The sequence below is a fragment of the Lepidochelys kempii genome, chromosome 21, assembly GCF_965140285.1.
Source record: "Lepidochelys kempii isolate rLepKem1 chromosome 21, rLepKem1.hap1, whole genome shotgun sequence".
Taxonomy (NCBI): Eukaryota; Metazoa; Chordata; order Testudines; family Cheloniidae; genus Lepidochelys; species Lepidochelys kempii.
Window position 1 is genome coordinate 1,251,391 of NC_136400.1, and position 27,028 is coordinate 1,278,418.

Below are 27,028 nucleotides of genomic sequence, written 5' to 3' on the forward strand. Positions count from 1 at the left end.
TAGCAAATGGCTATTGCAAACGTAAGTTAAGAAGCAAAGAGAGAAAAGTGTCGGAAGCACTAAAGGTGAGCAATTTGGGCTAAAGGCTCCGGGAAACCAAATGGAAATATCAAATTCTCTGGAGAAAATTTAGAATCCAGGCTATTAGTCTGAAGACAGATGGCTCTGGTCTCCTCCTGAGGTCAGGGGAGTGAAGTGCCCAAGTCCACTGCACACACATAGAAGAGCAGATCTAATTGGCCTGTTAGCTCAGAAACCCAAATGCACTTTGAAAGTGTCACCAGTCACTTAATGGTGCCCATGCTCTGCTACATCCACCCCTGCCATTTTCAATGGCAACCCTTCAGCAAGCAGAACTGGAGAAGAGGTGGAAGAGAGACGATCCTTTGGGTCCTTTCTGAACAAACCACTGAGATCCACCAGAACCCACTTGCCTGCCTTTTCATCCTCAAAAAAGGGGAGCATTTAATGTTGTGGCTAGTAGCAGACATTCGAATGGCCAAGCTTAAGTCACTAGTCACAGTAAGGCCAGAGCTCCGGCTTGAGCAAAAGCCACCCCAAAACGAGTCTCCAGCTTGGGTGAAAAAAATGCTAATAACTTATTGCCACAAAAAGACAAAATGGTTTATGTAAGAAATGGAGTGCGCTTTGAAAGACATGTGAAGACAGAAGGACTTAAAGTGCATTGTAATGTTTCCATATGCTTCACTGATCTGATTCTGGGGTTTTAAAATGACTGGCATGTGGCATCTGCAGGGTCAATTCTGATGCAGATACCAGACAAATTCAGAGGGCAACAATTTTGAAAGCACAGATTTTAAAACCAGGTGCACCCCCTCTCACAGCCCCTGTCAGTTGGGCATTTAGCTTAATCAGAACTAGCCTGAGAAACTGCTGCCATCTAAAAATATAGAGCTCACCTTTAATTTCAACCACAAAATGTAGTAAGAACAAAAAGCATCTGTGGGAAGCAACATCTTTCTTTGGATGATGCAAGCTACCAGTGATTGGTTATAGATAATGAAAGGTCAGAGAATTATTGTCAATATTCAATGAAGGTTAAGGTTTCTTGATTGCTAAAGCAATAAATTAAAAAGCACTTGCTATTATTAGAGGTTTTAACCTGAGCTTAAGCACCTGAAACAGTTCTACATGCAAAGAAGCTTTAAAACAAAAAAATGCAGCTAACTTGCCAACTGGTTCAAACTCTGGCCATCCAGGTACCTGTAGCAGAGTCAGCCTAAAAGGCCTTTTTCTTTTTTTCAACAATTAAAAGGTAAAGATAGGACAGTAAGCAAAAGACAAATAGGATTATCGCTCTTCTGAGCTTAGGAGAAGAGCTTTATAATACTAGACTAGTAAAGAGCAACAGTCAATGGATCTGGATTCTTTAGAGCCACACTAAACATCAGAGTCAGACAGTGCGTCAGCAATGTTGGGGAGGAAAACAAAAAGACATTAAGATGTAGCAAGAACACAGCCACAAGATGGCACATGCTTCCATGCCCTCTGCAAGTCTAAGTTAAAACAAAAACTCCGTTAGTGAACACAATCAAGGGAGGCAATTACCAGTACTGCAGCCGTCTGTTCTACTAGCGCTGGCCGGCCGGCTGCGCAGTTCAGAGTAAAGGGCACCGCATACTGCGGCGTGATGGTGGCTACTTGAGGATGAAGAGTTGCTACCATTAGTGGTGTACAGCTTCCCTGAAACGCAGATTAGGCAGTGAGTGAAACACACGTCCTGAGACAGGTTAACTGGGTTCAGCAATGGGGCCAGAAAGGCTCTCAACCTATTGGTACTAACAACGCTCTTCAATGTCTCACAGCAATCAAATGTATGTATTCAAACCACTACTCTCTCTGATCCTCCAGGTGGGCTAGTGTGAACAACTGGCAAACGTTCCTGAGGGGAACGCGAGGGACACAGGAACCAGCTTCACAAAACTGGTTCAAACTTTATAGTACCTTATTCTGGGTGGATCCTAGATGTGTGTATTCCAAGCCATCTCTTGTATATACTGTATTGGGCCATAATGATATATGCTGCACCACTGATGTAATACATCATGTATAATCATACACAGGCTATTTCATGTTCAGTATTCTTGGGAAAGGATGAACTAAGGAACTTTAATAATCTTAAAGTCACCAGGGTCTTTAGATTACTAAAAATTAACATCAATCATGGCGAGATTGCCAAGAAACAAACCTAATCCATAAAATCGTTTTATCTGAAGTGTTTTTTTAACTGGAGTTTGGTACTTTATCATGAAGAGAAGCAGGAATGGTCTGCTTCATGATGACTTCCTTTAAGATTATTCTGTTCATTGAATACTGTGACCTGTGCAATTATATTAAGCCAAATGCATGCATCATCAAATGCTACCTCAATTGTTTGAATTGAACAAATAAATTGCAACTTATCTCCTAAAACTGCTTCTGTAAGACTAGACCAGTCACTGTGATATACTTCCCCCAGATTTCTTGGGAGGTTACAATTAAGAGTATGCACATTATTTCCCTATGTAACTGTCAGCAGAAACTGTGAAACTATGCAAACTAAAATTATAGTATTATCCATAAAGATGATGGATTCTTCAGTGTTCAAAAATGTTGTACGATAAAGGTGCTTTCTACTGTGTATCCATTGTCTATTTAAATAAAACACTGCTTTGTTGGAAACAGAAAGAGTTTTATTTTTATGGCAGAAGACAAATAAGAGTTTAAAGTTTTTGTAAAATGACAGACTATACATTTCAAAGTTAATCAAATTCTGATAACACATTTGGAAATAAATACAATCAGTGAAACACATCCACGCATGTCAAGGATGCAATTATTAAAAAAAAAAGTAATTTCATTGAATTAAAGATGGGAATCTACAACATCAATAATTCAAATCTTTACTTTTGTTTTCTGGGATCTCATTTTTCACATGGTAAATAATGCATAGAAACCAATTCATTTCCTATGGAATTTGCTGTCTGGCTTTTAAGCAGATACCTGCCTTATGTAGGAAGGTACCTCTGTCCAGACAAGAACTGAATGTTTTGAACAGCAGTCCCATCCAGAGAAAGACGGAAGTCTCAGGACACTAAATATTTACCCCATTATGGAAGGCCAAACCCCACAGTCAGTGATCATAAAGAAATACAAAACTACTCTCCTGGTTTTGTAATTGTCCTCTGCCTGCAGATTCGTAGGGCACGTCAATATTTTTATGCAAATATCAGATTCTAAAGGGACTTAGTGGAGTCCATAACAGTTCGTCCTGGCTGGCACTTGGCAGAGGAGAATTGTGAAGTGTCAAAGTAAAAAATAAGGTTCAGACTTACAATATCTCAGTAGAACCAGGTAGACTTGAGCTTGATATGAACCTATATATCACTGGGATCCAGGTCCCCGACTCCTGTTTCATTCTGAGATTTCTGTTAATAACAAAGACGATCCCCCCTCCCTCAACAAGACATGGCTCCCATTGCAACGCGAGAACAAAGCTGGACTGCCCTTTGCACTCGGTGGAATTCCAGTCACCCCGTTCTTACCTGTGTGAGAACTCCCGACTGGATCTGCAGCGGCTGTGCCGTTGGTGCTTGTGGTACAATCGGAACGGCATTCTCCATCCGTACTGGGAACCCAGAATGCTTTGCAGTAGCCTGAAGTCCGGCTGCTCGGAAAAGGAAGAAGCCATCATTAAGCCGATTTCTTTATTATTCAAATGTTTTTTCAGACTAATTCCTGCCAACCAAATCAAGATGAACAGAAGACACCGTCACGGTTACAGCCTCAGCCATCAGGGAAAGGGGAGCCCTTCCCACAGGGGCACAGAAATGGTGCACCTTACGCTAGAGAGTGGGGTTCCCTTTGTCCAGCAGCAACCTGCTCCCCACTGCGAAAGACAAGATCAGGGTATTCGTACCCACACATGGCCACTTGCGCCTTCTGTAAGGCATTGCTGGAAATTAGTGCTGGTAACAGTGTTGTACTTTCTGTCTTGATTTTTGCAACACGGACACCTGTTCAGTGAGAACTGGTCTGAGACTATTGCTACCTATTTAATTTAGGTCACTGAACAGCCATGAGATAGGAACACTTTCAGACTCTGCTGGCGAGGGCAGAACTTGAATCCAACCACCACCCAGTTTAAGGCCATATTTAAATGGAAACAGACAAACAAGAATAGTTTCTGGAGTTCTGAAGTCTTTATGTACTGTACTTGGGAACACACCCCCTCCAGCCACCCATTAAAAAATTATAAATCACTCCCAACATACAGGAAACACTACCGGAAACACTTTCTAAACAATTACAGTCACAACTAAGCCAAACCATACATCTACTAGTGTCTGCAAGGTGCTGCCCCCTCCAGGAGAAGAGAAATTCTTTTCTGGGGCACATGGGGAAATGATCCGGTGCCACTGGGTCAGGATGCCCTTCCCTTCTATTTCCTTTTTACAGTAACTGAAATCCTTGTGTGAATGAAAATACCTTGTCCACACTGAGTTTTGTTCCCTGTCTGCTCTTTGAAAGGTTCATCTACTCCTGCAAAAGTGGGACCTATAATTCAGCCCCACTGGTACTCCTCCACCATTACAACTCTCATTTTCGACAGTCTAAACAAGGCTTAACTTTACAAGTAGTACTTAAATGGAATGTTTCAGATCAGTTTGGCACCTACATTCTCCCTCAAAAGACCTTGGTTTGACTTCACTGTCTGTGGACTTCCTAGCCTTCGGAAGCATTTGGCACTAGATGGGCCTTTCAGAGATGGCAGGCATGTAGCTGGAGTTATCAGACACAACCCACCAATAAAGCCCTGGCTAATGAACAATTACGGTCTCTGCAAGCCCCTAAAATTCTCAAGATAGCACTGGAGAATTCGTTAAAGCTTAGGTCCATTCAAGCTTGTCATTTGCATACAAGCCAGCCAAATGCACTCCCCTCAAATCACATCTGGAGGGGAACACAGTCAAACACTTCTAACATTACCATGCTACCTAAAAACAAGTACAACCCGCATACTGCAGCCATTGCGCCCTGCACTTGTTCTATCAAGATTTTTTGCTTCATTCATAACCTACCATATTAGCGCAAGCCAGATACAAACGGAGAAGCTTTCACAATCAGCAGCTGCATTTTTTACTCTGTGTAGCTTTATCTATTTGCAATTGGCATTCTTTTACTTCTTGCCACCAAGCTGCACAACTGTATTAACACTTGTGAACTGAGATTCCAAGAGTCCATATTCAGTCTAGAAATTTAAGGGAATCACTGGTCAGGATGAAAATTTTAGTTGCGATAGCACCTGTGCATATTCCAAGCTTTTTCTAATCCTTGAGTGTCTCTCCAAATGCTCTTGGTGCCAAGAAACCAAAGCCTAGAAATAAATTTTTGCTCCACTATGAAAATTAACCTGGTTATAGCCCCCGCAATAACAGATTCACGGATAAGATTCAGGAGGGATTTCTATTCTAGGCCTGACTTTCAGACACTTAAACCTCTAGAAAAATCCCCTTTTCATCAAAACTCTCTCATTCTGGTTCTTAATGGGAAGTAGACTGTGCTCATGTGCAAGCCTGACCACTCAAAGGTCAAGCAGAACATTATGAGCGTTGAGGTGCTGTTCAGGGAATGAGAAACATTTCAGAGGCTTTCTTAAGTCTCACATGGGTCAAACTCCTCCTATAGTCCTGAGGAATGCTGTTGTGTTACATTCGGGGGAAAAAAATGGCTGAGCAATAAAGTGAGTGAAGATTGCCTCGTAGGCAGGTATGTTCTCCTCACCTGTCCAAGCGTGTCCTGGGAGAGGAGAACCGGACATACATATACACCTGGGCTGATTTCAATGGTTTCAGAGTCACATGTGAGAGCACAGAGTGATCTCCTGGAGTTTCTCTACTTGGCCCAAATCACAAGGTTTTATTTTAATTTGGCTGAAACTCCAGTAGAATGCAACAGGTTTTTCCACTTACTTTGAAAAGCAGGGGGACAAACAATGAATGTTTGCTGGAATGGATCAGTCTGCGTGCAGATCTGGGTGGTTCCAGGCTGTAAGGAAACACTCTGTTGTGCTACGCCCGCAACTGGGGCTGCAGATGATGGGTACAGGGCAGACTGATAGTTTAGCAGCGAGACGTCCGAGTTTGCCAGGGAAAGAGTAGCAGCGGCAGTAGAGTTAGAAGCCAAGACACTGGCCTAGAAAACAAAACATTACAAATGGGCATATTTGTGTTATGTACCCTATATCCCAGGAACAAACTACTGCAGGTAGCAGAACCCTGGCATGAAGTGACATCAGCTAAAGAATTAAAATAAAGGTAATGGAGAAAACAGACCTGAAAAAAGTTGTATTCAAACCTGCTTTCTATTTTTTGCATTTCATGCCTCTGGACTGACAGGCCAATAAAATCAAAGTAACAGAGCAGAGAAACTGTGTGTCAGTTTGGCCATGCCAACTATATGGAAAATGAAATTGCAAAGGCAGCCTACACATTCTGAAAAGTATCTTCAAAAATAAGCAACTCTGCTAGGTGGGGAGGCGATGAGTCAGCTGTTGTTGAACTAGTCTGCACTACCCCCTAGCTTGGGTGAATGTCTTAATAAGTCTGCCCCATCTCTAATTTCTATAGCCTTATGAGCGGAGGAAAAAATTCTGAATTGAGATGTTATCTAAGGAATTTTAACACATCACTGAAAATACCATTTGTGTAGAACGTGTCTAAATTCGTACGTAGCAACAACACTTGAACACTAAAACTCAGAACTTGTTCTCATATGACAGCAACACCGTTCTATTCATTTAGGGGCAAGTTCTGCTCAGCTACATATCGTGGAAATGAAAAATATCTGATTTCAGTGGAGTTACTTTGCAGAGCAGGATTTGGCCCACAGCATCAAAAACATTTCCCAAACCTAAAGACTCACATACCTGATTGTGCACTGTATTGAGCTGGTTGTTGAAGCTCATTGTTAGGTTTGTGCTTGTGTTAGGAGCTACATGTGTTGTGAATGGGCTCTTTATTTGATTAATTGTATCATACATATTAACTCTTCGCTTGCAGATCTCCATATTCTGAAAACAGGACTTCACACTGAAATAGAATGAGTGGGGGAAGCATTAGACATACAATACCAGTATATACAGTATATGCTCCATTGTAAGCAGTGGATTCAAGAGAAGGAAGGGATTTACATAGCTCTTAGAATACTGTTTTACGTGTGCATGTATATGCCTTTAACTTTACAGCAACAAAACGTCAAAGATTTGGCAAAACTAAATAATACAGCCTCTAACCAGTAGAGAAAAATATTTATGTGAGCCAAAAAAAAAAAAAAAAGTCACCTGGATAAGCTTCCTGCTGTGTCTCATGAATTGGGAGAACACAAATTCAGTCTAAGTAACTAAACTGGAAACACAAAAGAAGCCCCCGATAATATTCCTTTTTAATTAGCAGATTAGACAGACATGCCAGGACAATAGAGGTATGCTGTTCTATGTCATGCTGAGAAATCAATCTAGAACAATGCAAAAACCAAAGTGGCACCAACTCACTGGTTGCTATGTGGGAAATCCAGTAGATGGGTCATTGTAACAAATGAATGGTTTAAAGTCTTCAGCGGAGTAATTCTCTTATCTGCATCAATCGTCAACATTTTCTTTAACAAATCAATGTACTCTCTTCGGTCAGCCTTCTCTGCCAACATGTCTGTCCCTTCCAAGTCCGTAGACATATTCACCTTGGAAAAAAGAAATGAGAACAGTTAGTGCCAATGGAAAATTAATCACGGCTATACAAATCAGTCATTCCATAGCCTATGGAAGTGCCAATAACCAATGCTGGTCCTTAAACGCCTTCACTTTAGGGTCTCTCCTTCCCCAGTCTACATTCACTAATCCAGAGAAATCTGAATCTAACTTATGCACAGAATTTTTTGTCAATATTTAGTTGGTGTGCTGAGGTGAAATCAACTGGGCTTGATTCTCCACTGCCTTGCAGATGTGTCATCCTATGCAAAGGGAATGCTAAAGGTAGCCTTTAACAGTTTCCCTAATTAAGATTCAGACAGCTTTGAATGTGCACCCAGGGACTTTTTTGGCAGAAAATTGTGAGCTGTTACACCTCTGTGCGTCTCCACTAGCCTTCTCCTGAAGGCTTTACTACCATCTTGAACAGGGCGGTTCCACTTGTGTGGACAAGGCATCGGCATTTTAACCTTCTAAGCCCCTTCTCGAGCCGGGAGAAGCACCATCGGTGCTTTGCCAGCACTGTACTCTCACCATCGCTGCCACTGGCAGAGTGGGACCAGCCCTCACAATGGGCGGGAGACGATAAGCAGAGTCGGGACTTGTGAGCCACAGCAGTCTCTTCCCCATAATCCCCTTTATATTGTACATGTGAGTTTCTCAAATGGCATCATTGTCAGAGCTGGCACTGGACGTAAGCAGAGTAAACAATTGTGTAGGGCCCCAAGCAGCTGAAGTTTTATTAGTATGTGTCAGGGGGTGGGGGAAGAGAGAATATCCCTGCTTAGTGCCCTCAATGGCCTAGCACAGCCTCTAGTCATCATTCATTTTCCAACAGCCTCCTCTGCTCACCTGCGCCATGTCATCCAAACAGTTGAATATATATTTCCGAGCTTCTTTTGATTTTATTCCTGTCTCCAACTCATGTTCTTCTGGGGTCTATAAAATAAAACATTTGTTCAGAGCAGCTGGAGCCTGGTGTTAATATTTGATTGAAATAAAAACAAAGGAAAGCCAATGACCAAAACTTCGGGCCGTATAATCATTCTGCCTATTTTAGAGGGCAAACACAATAAACCATTTGCAAGTAGGGCAGGAGTAAACAGTCACCAGCTCCCTGCTCCGTGACCCTTTGGGAGCAACTCACTGCAAAACTGAAATACTGGCTTGGAGGAGAATGGGGCCAAACCTGAGCCGACTATTGGTCAAGGACAGACTCCAACGCTGCCTCATGTTCCACCATGAAGAGTTCTACCAAAGCGAACGCCAGATTCTGAGACAGTATTTGAGAGCAGTGGAAGCAGGAGTATTTAGGATATAGGCAAAAGCCAAACTGAGACATTTTAAAGTGAACTCTAAGAGGGAAGAGATGGCCCTCTCACCTCCTTTGCTTCTATGATCTAAAGGAGGCCTGGGAGTTTATTCCCCAGAACCAGGGTGTGGGTTTTTGCCCTTTTGTGTTTTGCTTGTTTATTTAGAAACATCAATAATATCACGTATTCTCCTTCAGTTCTGTTGGGGGAACTCTGGGGAGGACTCTAGAACTAGAGTAGATTTTCCAAATTCTCACCAGGTGCGTGTCTGTTCTGAATCTTTCACAAAGAAAGCCTGTTTCTCCCAAGAGCTCGCCAGGAGTTTGTTAAGTTAGGCTACTGAAGGCTTTTAACAAAAACAAACTACCATGAAATACACTTCAGTTCACTCCTAACACTGCTCAGCAGCTGAAGTAGGTCATCTCTGATAAGCAGACTGAGCAGTCATAATAAATGGCCATCACCACACACGTTTTGCGGTCAATATCACTCTCGCTTGCTATTGGTAGACACCTGCTAGGGGTTTGTCCAGTTTCTAAAAGGAAATATACAAATCAACTACATCTGAATGATATTTACAACCTAATCTTTACTCAGGGTACTTCACAGCATATTAAAATCACGTAACAATGAGATCTGGATCAGGTCCGTGACGGACAAAACAGATTTTGAAGTTAAAGAGAGAGACAAACCTTTAACCTCCATAGTGGGTATCCCAAGTTTGGATCTCTGTTAAAAAACCTGCTTGTTTTCGTTCCTGCACTCAGAAGATACTCTGCTGGAAGGCCTTGGGTTTGTGAAATATAACGAATCTGTAAAGAAAAAAAAATTAAAGACGCCAACAAACTGGACTGATAACTAAATCTAGTACAGCAAAATATTGAGGTTCTACCAACTTTGTTAATAATGAATAGGAAATAGGCTCTAAATACAATTCTAAAAGTTCCATTTTTTTTAAATATAGGCTGTCTGAATAACTGAAATGTCATAATACAAAACAAAAGATGCAATTCTCAAGTATTTACAAACACATTTAACTGGTTCTATCTAATTTTCTGCAGAGATTTTAGGTATTGGTAAATGCTAATGTGCCTCTCTGCCTTTTTTACTGAAATTTTCTTGGTCCAAAGCTGTTTTAGCAGACTGAGAATAAGCTATTTATAAAAAGGGAAAGTATGGGGGAAATGCAGCACTCCCCAATGTAATCACTAAACATTTTTAAAGAGGAGTGAAGGGTTTTAAAAATGTTACCAAATATGTATTATTTAAATATATAATTATCAGAAAAGATATAGGTATCTGTGTGATGCAGTTGGGTGTGGGCATATCCACCCTTGAATGTGTTGCTCACGAAGGGTCCAGTGGCAAAGCACCACTGACTTCAAAAGTGCGAGTTTAGATTCATAAAGCATGTAGATCCCCTGTATCCTTTCAGGCATCAATATTTGGAGTAAAAAAACCAAATAAATAACCCTCCCCCCAGAAAAGTGTATAGAACATGTTTAAAAAACACTGACTACAGTATCAGTAACACAGCAATATGCTACACTACAAAGTACAAAGCTGTCCTTAAAAGAAAAAAGATACTCCGTTAGAAAGCAGAGGAATAATTTTACATATCAACACATTTTCTCAAATCTTCCCCCAAGTTTTGTGGTCTAAATTGCTAATACTATCTGCTCCGCAAGTTTCAGTGTGAGAAACGATACAATTTGTTAGGACAAGAAAAAAGATCAGTTTCTTAAAAGTATCTTTTAAAAAAAAAAAAAGAAGAAGAAACCAGTGAACATGTAACCCACTTGTGGAAGTGCAGGACTGGAAACACGGGCTGAAGGCAGTTAGGCACTGTAGATACTGATACCATAGTCTGTAGCCCAAATTACTGCATGTAGTTCTGCCAGCACACTGGCTATTCCAGTATTAGGCGCTTCCTGAGCAGCTGAACTGTCATAAATATAAAGGGAAGGGTAAACCCCTTTGAAATCCCTCCTGGCCAGGGGAAAGCTCCTCTCATCTGTAAAGGGTTAAGAAGCTAAAGGTAACCTCGCTGGCACCTGACCAAAATGACCAATGAGGAGACAAGATACTTTCAAAAGCTGGGAGGAGGGAGAGAAACAAAGGGTCTGTGTGTCTGTCTATATGCTGGTTTCTGCTGGGGATAGACCAGGAATGGAGTCTTAGAACTTTTAGTAAGTAATCTAGCTAGGTATGTGTTAGATTATGATTTCTTTAAATGGCTGAGAAAAGAATTGTGCTGAATAGAATAACTATTTCTGTCTGTGTATCTTTTTTGTAACTTAAGGTTTTGCCTAGAGGGGTTCTCTATGTTTTTGAATCTAATTACCCTGTAAGATATCTACCATCCTGATTTTACAGGGGGGATTTCTTTATTTCTATTTACTTCTATTTTTATTAAAAGTCTTCTTGTAAGAAAACTGAATGCTTTTTCATTGTTCTCAGATCCAAGGGTTTGGGTCTGTGGTCACCTATGCAAATTGGTGAAGCTTTTTATCCAACATTTCCCAGGAAAGCGGGGGTGCAAGTGTTGGGAAGATTGTTCATTGTTCTTAAGATCCAAGGGTCTGGGTCTGTAGTCACCTAGGCAAATTGGTGAGGCTTTTTACCAAACCTTGTCCAAGAAGTGGGGTGCAAGGTTTTGGGAAGTATTTTGGGGGGAAAGACGCGTCCAAACAGCTCTTCCCCAGTAACCAGTATTAGTTTGGTGGTGGTAGTGGCCAATCCAAGGACAACAGGTGGAATATTTTGTACCTTGGGGAAGTTTTGACCTAAGCTGGTAAAGATAAGCTTAGGAGGTTTTTCATGCAGGTCCCCACATCTGTACCCTAGAGTTCAGAGTGGGGGAGGAACCTTGACATGAACATTCACAGGGCACTAGATAGGTTACTAAATTGGTGTTGCTTGTGAGCCAAGATGAATTTGTGGCCTAGCTTTTCATTTCTAGCAATTTGGGTTCAAACTGACCAGTGTTTATATTCTTCATACTTAAGCAACAAAATTTTCAGTAGTACAATTAAGAAATAACTTCCAACAAACATCATCCACTAGATGCTGAGCAATAAAAACTGGAGTCCAAATTAGTTACAATGGCCTCATTATTGTACAGCAGATTGCCTCCTGCAAGGCCAAGGTTGCTTAACAAGGCCAAGCCAGGTGCTCATTTCCAGAGATGCCTCCTCCAAATCTTGACTGGGCCTGCATTTACTGCTGCAGTTCAGGTAAAAACAAACATCTTCACTACAGACATCAAACTCAACCACATGAAGTCAGAGTACGGGCTACCCCAAGTTTCTGGAGGATTACAGAACTCTATACTAAGCAATGAGAACCCGACCTTCGTCCCCACCCACCTACACACTGAGATAAGATTCGCAGAAGTACATGAACCTTACCGTAGAAGGAAACCACCATGCCATACTTTAGTTATTTCTAACTCAGCCTGCTCACTAATGTACCACTGCATTTCCTCTGGAAATTTACGGTGACAAAGAGACACTACAAGCTAATTTGAGAGGGTCTTTTCACATAGAGAAAAATATACCAGACACTGTTAAATGGTAATACCACAAAACAAACCATGTGATGGAAAAGCTGTACTTGGAAAAGCATTGTTCTATTTAGGTTTGTTGCTCTTCTATGGACAGGCTAACAGCCAGGTAATACTGCTACCCTCCACATACGCGCACTGTACTTCACAGGCTGCAGAGACTGCATTTGGGACATGCTCGGTGTTGGAGACCAGAGCTTCTGTAGGAATTAACATGACAGGAAATGCATGGCAGGCCACCCTGGGACCACTACTCCTGTAGCTAATTTGTCCCTCTTGAACCGCAGGGTGCTGTGCACAGCCAGGACTGAGACACTGCATTTCAGTTGTGCCAGAACGGGAACTGCAAGTTGTATATTAAACAGTAGTGAGACACACACAGGACCGCTGCGTTCTCTATTCAAAGGCAAAGTGGGAGGCAGGGCACAAATGGGAAGCAGCCTCAGTTATCACAGATAGAAAGAGAATTGGATCAAAGCAGGAAAGGAGTTGAAGACCAAATCAGAGCAGAATTTGAATGAGTACTTCAGTTTCACAGGGTTTATAAAAAAAAAAAAAGCTCCTTCTGACTGTACAAGCACCACCCCGTACGCACGATATGCTCTTACCTGATCGTATTCTGAAGCTCCTGGGTACAGAGGCCAACCCAGGAACAGCTCAGCTATCACACAGCCTAGGGACCACATGTCAATAGCTTCACAGAATGGTAAACCCAGGATGATTTCAGGAGCTCTGCAAAACAAGATTAAAACGTTCAGCCTGGCACAGAAAGCAAATGGTGCCTATTTACATATTATTCAAGCACCTTGTACAGCACAGCAGAGCTCCCCAGAGATACTTCCCTGTAACGTTAAAAGTGGCTGCCCGTAAAGGTGCAGCATTTCTCGCTAGCCTAATAGTGTCTGTGTCATCCTCATTTAGGAGCACTGATTATTTTTCCTTTTCAGCCACAGTAAATCAACAGTGCAGTCTTCTAGCCCAAGAGGAAAGGACTCAACAGTCCAGAGACATTTCATACCAATGCAAAATACCCTATACTACCACCCCCCTGTAAATGGCAAGTATGTTGCTAGCTGATTTAGTCACATGACAGGGCACACAGAGCTTGGGGTGACCCGTAGCCATCACATAACCCACCCCTAGCATGTCCCCACAGGCATGTCAGACAGCAGCCTGGCATTGTGTGGGTAAATCCTATCGGGTGATGCTCCCTCAGCTCAGCTAATCAGCAGCAAAGGAGTCTAGATAGGTTCAGAAGGTTTACAAGGGCTTTGGCTGCGTTCACCTGGAAAAAGAGAGTGGTCTGCAGACCCAAGCCAAGGCACTTTGCAGAGAGAAGAGTGCCACTTTGTTTACACTGCTTAGTGTTTATATAGGGTTTATTTGGGACATCTCAGGCTTAAGGTGGATGAAGAGAACATAGCCAGACACTGTGATGGTCAGTGTTTTGCCACATTATTTTATGGGATTTGGGGCAACAGAACCTCACCAAGCATAGAAACCCCTGCCCAGCCTCTCTCAGAGAGATTATGAACAAAACAATGTGCTGCTTTTAAATCTCAAATCCCGGAGAGGATTTTTTCTGCATAACCCATCTGGACAGAAATGTTGCAGGAGATGATCTTTTAGCACAGCTATCCCTTTGCCTCACACACACAGCTGTGAAACAAACACCTGCAGTTCTGCCTGCTCATAGATTGAATTCTAGCCTTGTATTTACATATGGTGTAAATACAAGGGCTCATGGGAGCAGGTACAGGAATTCACTCCAGAAAGTACAGGAAACACTGGAACTTCCGTTTTCCGAGGAATAACCAATTCCATTGTGACCCCAATGTGGGGGGAGGAGAGAAACATCCCAAACACTGGTCTATGCTGCTTTCTGGGCAGGTCTTGGGCAGTAGATCCTAACACTTGTGTGTAATTTCTCATGTGGCAAACACACATCAAGAAAGAAATATATTGCATAATCATCCCAGTTAAAGCAGCTCTGAAACTGGTTATCTTGCTTTACAGTTTTGGACTCTGTACTGGAATGAGGAATAAGATCTCTCCAGCACATGGCATTCGGCAGCAGGACACCGAAAAGCCCATCTTAATCCCCTTTTCCATCTGACCATTCACCTGGCTGTGCATGGTAAGGAATAAGAAAAGGAGGACTTGTGGCACCTTAGAGACTAACCAATTTATTTGAGCATGAGCTTTCATGAGCTACAGCTCACTTCAAAGGAATGATTCCCAGGTAACTGTAACACGGATGCCGTACATCTACCAAAGTCAATGCACTTCTCACAGCTGACATGCAAGTCATCAGGGAATGAGGCAAGTGCCACCTGACATGTTACCTTAGCTAACTGTTCCCCCCAACCTCCCCGCTGCACTCTAGTGGCGGGGCAGTCACACTGATTCAGTAGCTGCTGCTTTAATACAAGCAGTTCTCTTACGTGGGTGAACCCTTTTAATTAGCCCAGCCCCCTACAAATCAAACGGTGGCAATTAGGCTTTTATTCCGACTATCAGAGTAATACAGTGAGCCAGGGATATCTGTCAGGAATTGCTCCCATTCAGTGTTACTATGCTGCTTCATTTTAGTCCCCCGCACTATCCTTGAGAGAGTGTGTGAGCGTGAGTTCACTTTCTCAGCTAGGTCTGGGAGGGATTTATTACCTACAAACATATGTAACATTATGCAAACATGTCCAAAATGGAATGAAAATGTTTAGCCAGAAAATCAGCACACGAATATGAAAGAACTGTACTGAGACAAGTCGGTTTGTTTAGCAGCCCAAAAGGATACTGCTGAAGAGCTGGATACACCTGTTAACGAGCCCTGCTTAGTCATTTAATCAGGATAACCAACTCCAGGTGCCATTATTCCAACATGTCAAGGCATCCTTGCTCAGCAGGTGTTGCCAATTAGCAGGCAGGACCTAAGTCTGCTGCCTGTTCCTGTGTGGAACGCCCAGCCAAGTCCATGGGAGTTTAACAGATCTAACCGCTTACAGGACACAATGGAAGTGGCCGGGGGTAGAAGAGACCACAGCGCAATCTTGTTCAAACCTGCATGAACATGTATGGCCTGACTCAGATAGAACGGACTGTAAATGGCTATGGATAGTGGAAGTGGAATTATTCCTTTGTCCTGTGTGCGCATCCAGGGACAGTCTTGCAGTGCCAAAGACGCTCCTAGCCCTGAGCAGTTTATACTCTAAACAGATTACCTTCTCATGAGGCCTCAGTTTTCATATTGGCTCAAGACACAGCTGGTATGCAACAGCCATCAGCCTCCTTCACATCTGCTTTTAGAATGGGGTTGCTAATGACAGCAGTTAGCAGTACTATTATTAGTGACCACTGAAAGTGGTGTTGAAACAACAGCAGCCAGATGTCTCCTTTACAGCTGGACTGTCTAGGATTAAATTTGCAGTGTTGTAGCCACACTGGTTCCAGGATATTAGAGACAAGGTGGGTGAGGTAATATATTTTACTGGACTAACTTCTTCAGACCAGAAGAAGAGTCCATGTAGCTCAAAAGCTTGTCTCTTTCACTAACAGAAATTGATCCAAAGGCACCACCCACCTGATCTCTCTAGGATTAAATTATTAATCTGCACTCTTGGAAACTCTTTATGAGGCAGAAAATGACAACTGACAGAATTCCTCCTCTGAGTAGCAGATTGTTACATTCTGATTTCCAGGGCCAGCAAGTACCCCCAGCCAGCCTCAGGGAAGGTTACCACAAAACTCAGATTCTTCCACTACCACCAGCACGTTTCAAAAGGAGTGGTGTTTGTGGAGAGGGCACCTCCCCTTGATCACGTCCCTCTTACTTGCAGAGAGCAAGCGTTAATCTCCGGCTCATGCCATTGCAATAGCGATGCCACAAAGTCACGCAGGATCCGAGTTAGTTTAAGAGGTGGAGAAAGTCAGACTTCTGGTGGCAGGGCAGGGCCCAGGGCCCAGTGTAGAGCTAAGGAACAGATGGTACTGCACAACGGAGGCTCCTCTGATCAACATACAGTACAGTAGTGGTAGGTTACAAGACAGGCCTAAGCACATCTGCATCGCTGAACAGGTGGGATAGGACTACTGAATCTTCCTCACTACTGCGGTTGCCCAGTATTTCCACCAAACGACTGCCTCTGTAAGAAGAGTCTTCTCTTGCCAATGAGGATAGTGGTATAAATACCCTCCCCCGCTCTCTCGAGGTAGCAATGGCCCATACTCACCACACTAGCTGTTATAGGCAATAGGATGCATAGAACTGGAAAGAGCTGTCCCTTCTCCTGGAGTTGGTCACTGTGAACATGTCTTATCCGAGCAGCTTAAACTGTCTGACTCATCTGCTGATAATGTGACTCCCCTCCTAGGCATCAATGACGTCTGAAAACATTGTGTGTGGCCCGACATTCGTATGCCCTCTTCCGTCAGGATTTGCCTCAGTCTGACCAGCACTGCAGAGCTGACAGTAATACCAAAGCGGAGCATGAGCCAGCCCAAGCACACCTCTGCCTAGGAGCAGGTACCTCACAACCAGTGTAGGGAAAGCAATTGCACATTCTGTGCATTTTAAATCCTGGCCTGACAAAGTCCACGTCAAATCTCCGCTGGAAATATGGCTCCAGCAGCGTCATCCAACTAGGCAAGCTGTCCATGAGCCAGGAATGCAATGAGGCAGAACAGAATCCAGAGGTTGTTTCCCTTGCTCACATTTCACCTCCCATGGCCATATCCTGTTCTGGAACAGCAACCCAAGGGTGCTAGCCTCTCTTCAACTGCTGCCAGCGCTTGATACCACAGTGAATGGTGCAAAAATCACCACAGTGCACCTATTGTGGACTCCCTCTCCCCCACAAAACCCCACTGGGTGGATTTAACCAGTCCAGATTCAATGACAAGAAGCACATGATGAAACTACGCTTCTCTTGTTGTGAAAAAATTCATGCAGTTCAGAGCCATGAGTACTGGAGGGACAATTCAGCTCACCCCCCTCACCACAATTTAGATCCAAGTGGGTGACAGACACAGAACAGTACAGCATCTGGAAATGGCCCACCTTGATTATCACTACAAAAGGTCCCTCCCCGCTGGTAATAGCTCACCTTAAGTGATCACTCTCCTCACAGTGTGTATTGTAACACCCATTGTTTCATGTTCTCTGTGTATATAAAATCTCCCCACTGTATTTTCCACTGAATGCATCTGATGAAGTGAGCTGTAGCTCACGAAATCTTATGCTCAAATAAATTGGTTAGTCTCTAAGGTGCCACAAGTCCTCCTGTTCTTTTTGCGAATACAGACTAACACGGCTGCTACTCTGAAATCTTCCATTCTGTTACTGTACAATTAAAGCCCACGCTACACTCATTACAGCAGCTGGCTAGGAGTCAAAGTGTTGGCTCCTAAATTCAGACAGACTTTCAAAACTGCTTTTTTCCCCAGAAGAGCCAAGTCCCCATACATCCCATTAAAGTCAAGGGATGTCTGAGTGCTCAGCACTTCTGGAAAAAGCCACTGCTTTAAGTCCCGATAGCAGCCTCACTTCAGGTATCCAAATTTGAAAGTTTTAGCTGAGTGAGTGGCCAAGACACTGACATAAGACCAATACAAAGTGAAGACAGGACAGGAAACAATTAGTTTGTGATAGGACTGAGACTAATTCGTGTTTTACTTCAGTGGCTGTTTTAAAACAAACAATGCTGGAGCCTCAAGCCTCATCTCGAAAGCTCTTTTCAATGTGAAATTAAGCCAGAAACAACAGAACTCTCCCCAAGAGAAACTAGTTTCTACACCTAGAAGGCGGATTTTATTTAGCCTCAAATTGATGTAAATTTCACACCACATTAAATAGATTTCCACATTGCCTGATTCTTCCCAACTCCAGTGAAGCAGGCCTAGTCTTAGACAGCATTTGAATACTCCCCTCTCCAGCAAGGTCAGTCACCCCACCTTCGGGGGGAGATGGAAGTGGCTTTTAGTTTAGTATGATATGCATAGTAGGGCAAGCAGCTTCCTTTCCAGAGGCCCTTTGAGACACTTCTTGCCCCATGCTCCCTCCACGCCAGGGGACGATGTCTTGATATTTATTTGGTAGTTCTCTCAGATGAGAAGGATCACAGAGTAGTTACACTGTTTTGTTTCAAGCCACTGAGTGGGTAGCTGTAGGACCATGAGAAAAAACAGTGCTCCATTGAGCATAACTCTAGACATGTAGGAACAGAAGGACCTTTGTGAAAGTTACTTTAATAAACAGGCAAATAAAAGGTTCCTGGCAAAAGAGGTCACTTTAAAATGTACTGTAACATACATTGAAAAGTCACCATGAACTAGGAAGGAAGACAGAGCTGAACATGAGACTTTCCTTCAGGAAGAACTGGAAGGGAAAGGTACAGCCTCTCTATCTATACAGGCAAAGATGCCTACCGGGGCTTAATGAGTAATGGTAATTCTGGACTGGTGAGTAGGGACCTGGGGTATCGGCTACAGCTGCTTCTACCTTCCCCAAGGGGGATAAAGCGGGGGAGCAGAGAGCTGGCTCACTGAAATACTTTGTAAAAAGCGCTATTAGATCTCCTTATCTGTCTGCAAACCCACTTTCCTTCAAAGGATGGTTAAGCACGGCAGGGCTTATTTCAGTGCAATGGAGTTCACTTATAATGCTAGATACAGGGAGTTACTGGACAACAGGTAACTGACAAGCCTTAGACAAGTTGTGAACTTCTGACATATTTAAATTGTTATGGCTAATTAAAGTTGATGGATTCATTTTAAATTGGTCAAGAGACATTTTACAGAAAGGGGAGACAATTCAAGTCTTCTGCTGCATCTACCGGTAGTGCCCTGCAGCAGCTAATTCTCCATTTCACATGCTAATTCTCCATTTCACATTCACAGAATGTGCTAGTTGCAATTTGCTGCAGGCATGTGGAGTGAGGAGGAAAGGAGAGGTCACACTGCCAAAGTAGCAACTCTGGTCACCTGCATATGAATTTCCTCTCCTAACTACTCTCTTGATGAAATGTGTGGCTTGGCAGGTGGGAAAGTCATTTTCATTATGACTAGTAGACTTAGCCCTCAGGCTAGCAGAGGTGCCAGGTATATTTTTCAAACCCTGGTGCCCATACAGCCTTCGATTAAACATCCACCTCACAGGTCAAGTCAGCATCTCTGTATTAATGCTGTATTAATGCTCTGTATTAAGAGGCTCCTGCAATAGCCTCTTATGGTCATTTTATTAAAGGAGTAGCTCTCCAAAATGGCAGTTCCAAAATAACTGTTTAGTCAGAGTCTGAACATTCTGCTACAGAGGTTCCTACCTAACCTGAGCAGATCAGTGAACCTTTCACTTTCAGTTGAAAAGTTTCTAGACTTCATAGTTGCAAAGAAAAGCTTAGTTCCCTTTTGGGAGATTAACTGATGCAACATAGTCTTCCTGGGTCTGCAGACACGCTGAAACAACAGCTGAGCTCCATTTATTTCTGTGTTAGCACTAACCCTGACCACACTACATGTCAGCATTACCATTTCAGGAATCATTTTAATAGATGAGACAGGAAAGAGATGGGAGCACAGCACACAGGGTGTGCAGGGGGCAGTGGGAATTCCTGCCAGGAAGGAGATACGGAGGGTGACAGACAGGGAAGGAAAGGAAATAAAGGGAAGATGTAAAAACACATATAAAATGGAGCTTGTTTTCCTACTGAGTGACTAACGTACTGGCCATAAATGGTAACGGCTCCAAGTTTATGTACTGCATGAAGGTCGTTCTGACCCTTATCTTTGTGCAAGTTTCCCACTGCTATCAGCGGATGCACTGCTCTGGCCTGAGTGACTCCTAAATTTACACCTTGCCCTCTGGACAATAATTCAATCCTTCCAAGAGATGAGGTTTGTCCTCCCTGATCTGGTTCTTGCATATTGATTGAGGCTGTGGGGCTCATCTGCTCCCATTAAGTGACACCCCTCCAGTGCCAGTCTACTTTATGGATGCAAGGGTACAGAGATCGCCTCAGGTATAAATCCTTACCTGTAATAGCGCGACTGCAAGTAAGTGGAGCACACCGCTTTAGATACATGGCTGGCTGAGCCAAAGTCTATGACCTTCACTCTGTAGGGCTGGCGGATGGGATCCACCAACATGATGTTTTCTGGTTTCAAATCAGCATGTATCAGACCTAGGCTCTTTAGCTTCATCAAGGCAGTGGCCACCTGCTGCAGAATTGGCCGGATGTATTTTAGGGGCAGTGGGCTGAACTTGTTTTGTTTTAAGAAGTCGTATAAGTTCTGTTCTAGCATCTCAAACACAAGGCATGTGTGGTTCTTGTGCTGAAAGCACTCATAAGAGCGAACAAAGTTATACTCGTCAGCGTTCTCGCTGCTCAGGCGAGAGAGGATGCTCACTTCTATCTGGCCTTGTCTAGCATAGGAGGGATGGTTCTTTAGGATTTTGATAGCTACAATCTCCTTTGTGCTGCGTTTCCAGCACTTTGCCACCTGCCCAAACGTCCCTCGGCCCAGGAACTCCAAGACCTCATAGCTGTTTGTCATGGAGCACAGGATCTCATGCTGGACCAGCTGGTAATCCCCTTCACCACTGGCGCTGCTGCTTTTCGTGGTTACAGTGGTGGTAGTGGCCGCAGCACCCACCGCAGGTCTGTTTTGCAGCATGAGAGGTGGATGTTCCTCAATTATCTGCACGCTACCGTTGCTGTCGACCTCCTCACTTTTCCTTTTCAATCCACATTTCTGGTATGGTTCCAGTAAAGAAACGTTACTCCTGTGTGTGAAGGTCTGGCTGTTCTGGAAGGACGCTGTTGCACCGCTGCCTGTACTGTCTGCAGCTGTAACCACAATATGCTCAACCGAAGGAGCAGGGAGTAGGAGGTTCTGATCGTAAGCAGGGATGCTGAAATTCGCTACCTGGCGAGAGGAGCTTGCTTGCCCTTGAGCAGCTGGGAGGGTTTTGCTCCGGGTATAATACTTGTCACTACTGCTCTGTCCTGAAACATCCCAGCCAGAGGGCTCCACTTTCAGTTTCTTGGCACTGCAGAAGGCACTCGACGATACTGACGGGGGGGAGAACACCTGCAGCTGTGAGGCCATACCTGAAATGAGAAGAGAAACATCTGATTAGCAATGGCCCCATAATAGCAGGCCAAGGATTAAGGAAATCCTCAGCTTGCACAGCAAACCAAGATCATATTAGTTTTTCTACGCACCCTATTGAGCTAGAGACCCTTCACCACATGACCCATGTCAGCATGGAAGGCAACAAGGTTTCTTTTCTAATAGTTGCTCCCACAGCTGCCACCCAGGCCTTCCTGGGGACAGGAGCGAACATTTACCAGCCTCACCTGCCAAGCACCGACACTACCTTGCTGTGGGCAATGCAGAAAAGCACCAGCTTCTCTCTTGCCTTGCCCAAGGTTAAGGGGATCCTATTGAAAGAGAGGACTACGGGCTGGGAGGAGGGGAAACTACAGAGCTAATTCAGCTTACTCTTGTGTATTTAACCACACTTTCCCCACAGGTTTCAGAACAGCATTAAGATAGGATGGGGGGGAAATCTAAAACCAACAAGGAAAGAAGATTGCAAATGAGAGCACTCTTGCAGGTCTGGTGTATGAAGCTGGCCAGGAACTTGACATGTTTGTAATACAGACTTATCTGTATCTCCACACCCTGAGGTGCCACAATGTAACAAAACACCAGTAGAAATGAAGGCCCTCAAACTATCAGCTTGGTTTATTTGCCTCAGAAGGTTTAAAGAGCATTTAATTAAACATAAATAAGAGCCCTAGGGCTAGTCAAAGGATGCCATCCTTCAAGAGCACCGCACCATCAATCCCCACTAACTTCAGTTGGAAACGGGGCACTCAGCACTCTCCAGGATCAGCTCTAAAGAGAATCACAGCGCAGGATGACTGGGGAAATAAGGAAGGGCAACAATACAGCAGCTGTTTACCAATTCCTGAGAAGAGTGCATCCACTCACCCATAGACAGGGAATGGGGAGACTATCCAGTTTACAAACTGGAAAGTCAGTGCTTAGCAAATGGGAAACCCTATATGTCACATTACGCTCAAAATGCAGATTCCCTCTGTTCTACATTACTGGAGGGTTGACACCTGAAAAAAGCTAAAACACTCCTTTCTCAAACCCTCTGTTGTTAGGCTTTGTGCAGAGACACAAGCCAAATCTCCTTTCTTTGCATTCCAAGGAAAATACTAAGTTTGGGTCTTCAGAGCTGCTTAATAAGCCACTCATTTTATTGCCTGACAAGTCAGATCATCATCCACCAGTCTCTCTACTGTCAGAACCTAACCACAAATTCTCAGTATTGGTCTACATTAGAATGGGGGGAAATAGATACAAAGTCTGCAATTCATAACTGAATCTGAGTCGCTTGGGGATGACACAATACAATATTCTATAGAAGATTCCCCAGAAATCTGAAAGGTAACACTGTCAGTATAATGACCTAGACAGACAATAATGTAACCGTTCTGGGGAAGGTATTTTAGTCTATACTTGCATTTCAGGTGCTGGTGCAATCTATTTAACAGAAACAATCAAGTAGGCGTGCAAACTATTAGCTAGGTTTGCCTGCTACCATGGAACAATTACCAGTAGCAAGAGATGAGTAAATCCACCTTACTACTTAAAGAAAATAAAATCCTACTTGACATAGAATGAAGTGGGGGGGATAACTCAGTGGTTTGAGCACTGGCCTGCTAAACCCAGGGTTGTGAGTTCAATCCTTGAGGAGGCCATTTGGGATCTGGGGCAAAAATTGGGGATTGGTCCTGCTTTGAGCAGGGGGTTGGACTAGATGACCTCCTGAGGTCCCTTCCAACCCTGATATTCTATGATTCTATGAATGACATATCTATGAGAGGTGTCTTATGACCAGTCCCTGTCTTCTAGGATCAGGACCAGGACCACCAACTCATTCCAGATGGTAATGCCTTCCAATCATTACTGACCCAGACCAGACCAGCGACCCTAAGATGCAGCTGGAAGACTTACTCTAAATTGTCATTTTCTTTGAATGATGGGCACAGTCTTTTCAAAAACCAGTTTCCTTTCCTGAATTTCACTTAGGTGCTAGTCTAGAACTCTGTACCACTTTCATTAAATATTAATTTGGCAAAAACAAGGCACCCTCTCTAGCCTAGTGGTTTGGATGCTCATCTCATAGGCACTTCTGGTTCAATTCCCCTGGTAGGAAGGGACTTGAACAGTAATCTCCTGCCTCTCCAAGTGAAATACCTAAATGCTGGGCTGCTGTCGGGCACTCGATGCTGTTCCATTTTAATCAAATACTAATTGGGCCAATGCAAGAATCAAGCGTGAGAACTCCTCTCCAGTGCAGTGATCAGGGTACTCACCTAGGAAGTGGGAGATGCTGGTTCAAGTCCTGCGCCTGCCGGCTAAGAAAGGGTTTGAACAGGGATGGCCTTACTAGGCTATAGAGGGAGTCTAATCCTGTAGCTGGCCCATAGAAATATTTAATTGAAGTGAAACAGCTTCAGCAGCCTTCCCTCCACCCCCATCAGTGTAGCCCTAGGACAGACGAGGCAAAGGGGGGAACTGAACCAGAATCTCCCATATCAAAGAAACTGCACTATGCATACGGATTGCTGCATTACTGTGTGAGGGGCCACTTGGCAAAGAACAGTTGCTTACATATTCAGAGTGTACAGTTTAAATGGAGTGGGGCTTTCACAATCTGAAATCATGGCCACATCCTCACTGGGAGTGCTTTACCCCCGCCTACTATACCAGCAAAGCACTCAGAGCACAGACGAAGCTAGAGCAGCAAAGCTGAGTTTTGTACCAATAGAATAGGACCAATCTCCAAGAGCAAAATAAGCCAGTCCCGTCAAAAGTAGTAAAACCACATCTACGCTAGGGGCTTCTGCTGGCACTGCTATGCCAGTCAGGGGTCACTCCTTCACCAGCCTGAACCCCACAGCTGTGCCAGCAGACATTTATAGTGGCCTATTTCAGGGAGCGCTGTGAGCTTTGGTGCAAAATTTCATTTTAAGAAAAGTGGGTTTACAGAGCAATACTATCATAGTTTCCTTATTCTCCTATTCTGAAGCATTTCTAATCCCAGCAAATTCTAAATTAGGAACTCCCCAGCCCCATTTTAAAATGTCAAATGTATCCTACAAAACAGCTTCTTTGATTTAGAGTTACAGATACTTCTCCCATCTTATTAACCTTAAAATGGAATGAGCCAAGACCAGTTATTCCCTATCAGAGGCAGTCTTTAATGACAAAATTACAGGCTTTGAGATATTTAGTCCAGCAAGCGGATTGGCTGCCTACCCCAAGTGCCTCTGACGGCACTAAAAGTATCTTCTTGGCCTACTGTCTGGGAAACGGTGAAGCCAAGTGCTTTTTCTCCAGAAAAAATCTCACTGGGTCAATTTCTCAACAAACCAAAGCCATGAATTTATAAGTTAATGAAGCATCGGGTGCAAAATATTAACTGCAAACCGACCCTTCTGCATAGGTCGGATACGCCACGGCCGCGGGCGGCTCCTGACACGGCAAAGGAGAGATCGCCAACTCCGCAGGGGCAGACTTACCGGGGCGGGGGGGGGGGGGGTTGTAATTGATTCAGGGGAATACCTGAATGGGGCCCCTCGAATAGGGTCAGATTTGCGTCTCTCCAAAGGAGCGATCGCTTGGGGCGGTCTCAGGCCCTGGGTGGTGCGGCGAACGGACACGAAGGGAAGCGAACTCCGCTTCGGGCCGGGCCGGGCCGGGGACCCCCCCCCGGCCCGCCGCCAGCGCCGGGCCGGGCCGGGCCGGGGACCCCCCCCGGCCCGCCGCCAGCGCCGGGCCGGGCCGGGCCGGGGACCCCCCCCTCCCGCCGCCAGCGCCGGGCCGGGCCGGGCCGGGGACCCCCCCCTCCCGCCGCCAGCGCCGGGCCGGGCCGGGCCGGGGACCCCCCCCTCCCGCCGCCAGCGCCGGGCCGGGCCGGGCCGGGGACCCCCCCCTCCCGCCGCCAGCGCCGGGCCGGGCCGGGCCGGGGACCCCCCCCTCCCGCCGCCAGCGCCGGGCCGGGCCGGGCCGGGGACCCCCCCCTCCCGCCGCCAGCGCCGGGCCGGGCCGGGCCGGGGACCCCCCCCTCCCGCCGCCAGCGCCGGGCCGGGCCGGGCCGGGGACCCCCCCCTCCCGCCGCCAGCGCCGGGCCGGGCCGGGCCGGGGACCCCCCCCTCCCGCCGCCAGCGCCGGGCCGGGCCGGGCCGGGGACCCCCCCCTCCCGCCGCCAGCGCCGGGCCGGGCCGGGCCGGGGACCCCCCCCTCCCGCCGCCAGCGCCGGGCCGGGCCGGGCCGGGGACCCCCCCCCTCCCGCCGCCAGCGCCGGGCCGGGCCGGGCCGGGGACCCCCCCCTCCCGCCGCCAGCGCCGGGCCGGGCCGGGCCGGGGACCCCCCCCCTCCCGCCGCCAGCGCCGGGCCGGGCCGGGCCGGGGACCCCCCCCCTCCCGCCGCCAGCGCCGGGCCGGGCCGGGCCGGGGACCCCCCCCCTCCCGCCGCCAGCGCCGGGCCGGGCCGGGCCGGGGACCCCCCCCTCCCGCCGCCAGCGCCGGGCCGGGCCGGGCCGGGGACCCCCCCCTCCCGCCGCCAGCGCCGGGCCGGGCCGGGCCGGGGACCCCCCCCTCCCGCCGCCAGCGCCGGGCCGGGGACCCCCCCCTCCCGCCGCCAGCGCCGGGCCGGGGACCCCCCCCTCCCGCCGCCAGGGCGGGGACGGCCCGCGGCCCGGCCCGGGCGAGGAGGGCTCCCGTCGGGGCAGGCCCGGCCGCACTCACCGCTGGTGGGAGGTCTCAGCCGCGGGCTGGAGCTGCCGGGGGGACACGAGGGGATGCGGGGCCCCGGAGCGGGCGCATCATAGCCCCGGAGCGGCCGCCAGTCCAGGCCCGCCCCGCCCGGGGGGAGCCTCCAGGCCGCTCCGCCGCCGCCAGGCCCCGCCCCGCCCCACGGCCCGGCCTGGCCCGGCTCCCCCCGCTCCGCGGCCCCGCCGCGCGCCGGACCCCGCTTCCCGTCGGCCCGCTCCGGCTGCTGCTGCGCTCCGGGCCCTCGGCTGCCTGCGCCAGACTGAGCCAGCCGAGCCCCGAACTCGGCCCAGCCCCGCAACTGCCGAGCGCCGAGGCATTGAACCAGGGTCACGTGACGGCTCGGCCCATCGCCACCACGGTTACCGAGGCGGAAGCGAGGCGCCGTCGCGGTCCGATTGGCTACTGGGAAGTGGGCGGGCGGAAACGTCCCCGCTCCGAGACGCAAGCGGCTTTGGCCGAGGGCGCTAGAACGGACCCTTGCGGGCTTCCGTCCCTTCCTCCAGCCGCGCTGGGCCTGACAGCATGGGGCTGAGGCCGGAGCCCCGCCCCCCGG

General features: G+C 46.4%; 1 protein-coding gene across 3 annotated transcripts in view; it reads right to left on the reverse strand.

Moving 5' to 3' along the window:
- The window catches only part of HIPK1 (homeodomain interacting protein kinase 1), a 36,213-nt gene extending 9,448 nt beyond the window's left edge, over window positions 1–26,765 (reverse strand). The window contains exons 1-10 of one of the 3 annotated variants that reach the window (XM_073319634.2): window positions 26,449–26,765; window positions 20,649–21,726; window positions 13,231–13,354; window positions 9,750–9,869; window positions 8,597–8,683; window positions 7,553–7,737; window positions 6,929–7,091; window positions 5,973–6,195; window positions 3,546–3,667; window positions 1,570–1,704 (exon numbers count right to left, since the gene is read on the reverse strand). In XM_073319634.2, the coding sequence (XP_073175735.1) occupies window positions 1,570–1,704; window positions 3,546–3,667; window positions 5,973–6,195; window positions 6,929–7,091; window positions 7,553–7,737; window positions 8,597–8,683; window positions 9,750–9,869; window positions 13,231–13,354; window positions 20,649–21,724 (2,235 nt within the window). In that variant the 5' untranslated portion in view covers window positions 21,725–21,726; window positions 26,449–26,765. Of the gene's footprint in view, window positions 1–1,569; window positions 1,705–3,545; window positions 3,668–5,972; window positions 6,196–6,928; window positions 7,092–7,552; window positions 7,738–8,596; window positions 8,684–9,749; window positions 9,870–13,230; window positions 13,355–16,851; window positions 19,013–20,648; window positions 21,727–26,448 lie in introns of those variants that run through there. The other 2 variants (XM_073319635.2, XM_073319636.2) reach the window with 2 other exon arrangements.
- Between the last annotated feature and the right edge of the window lie 263 nt (window positions 26,766–27,028).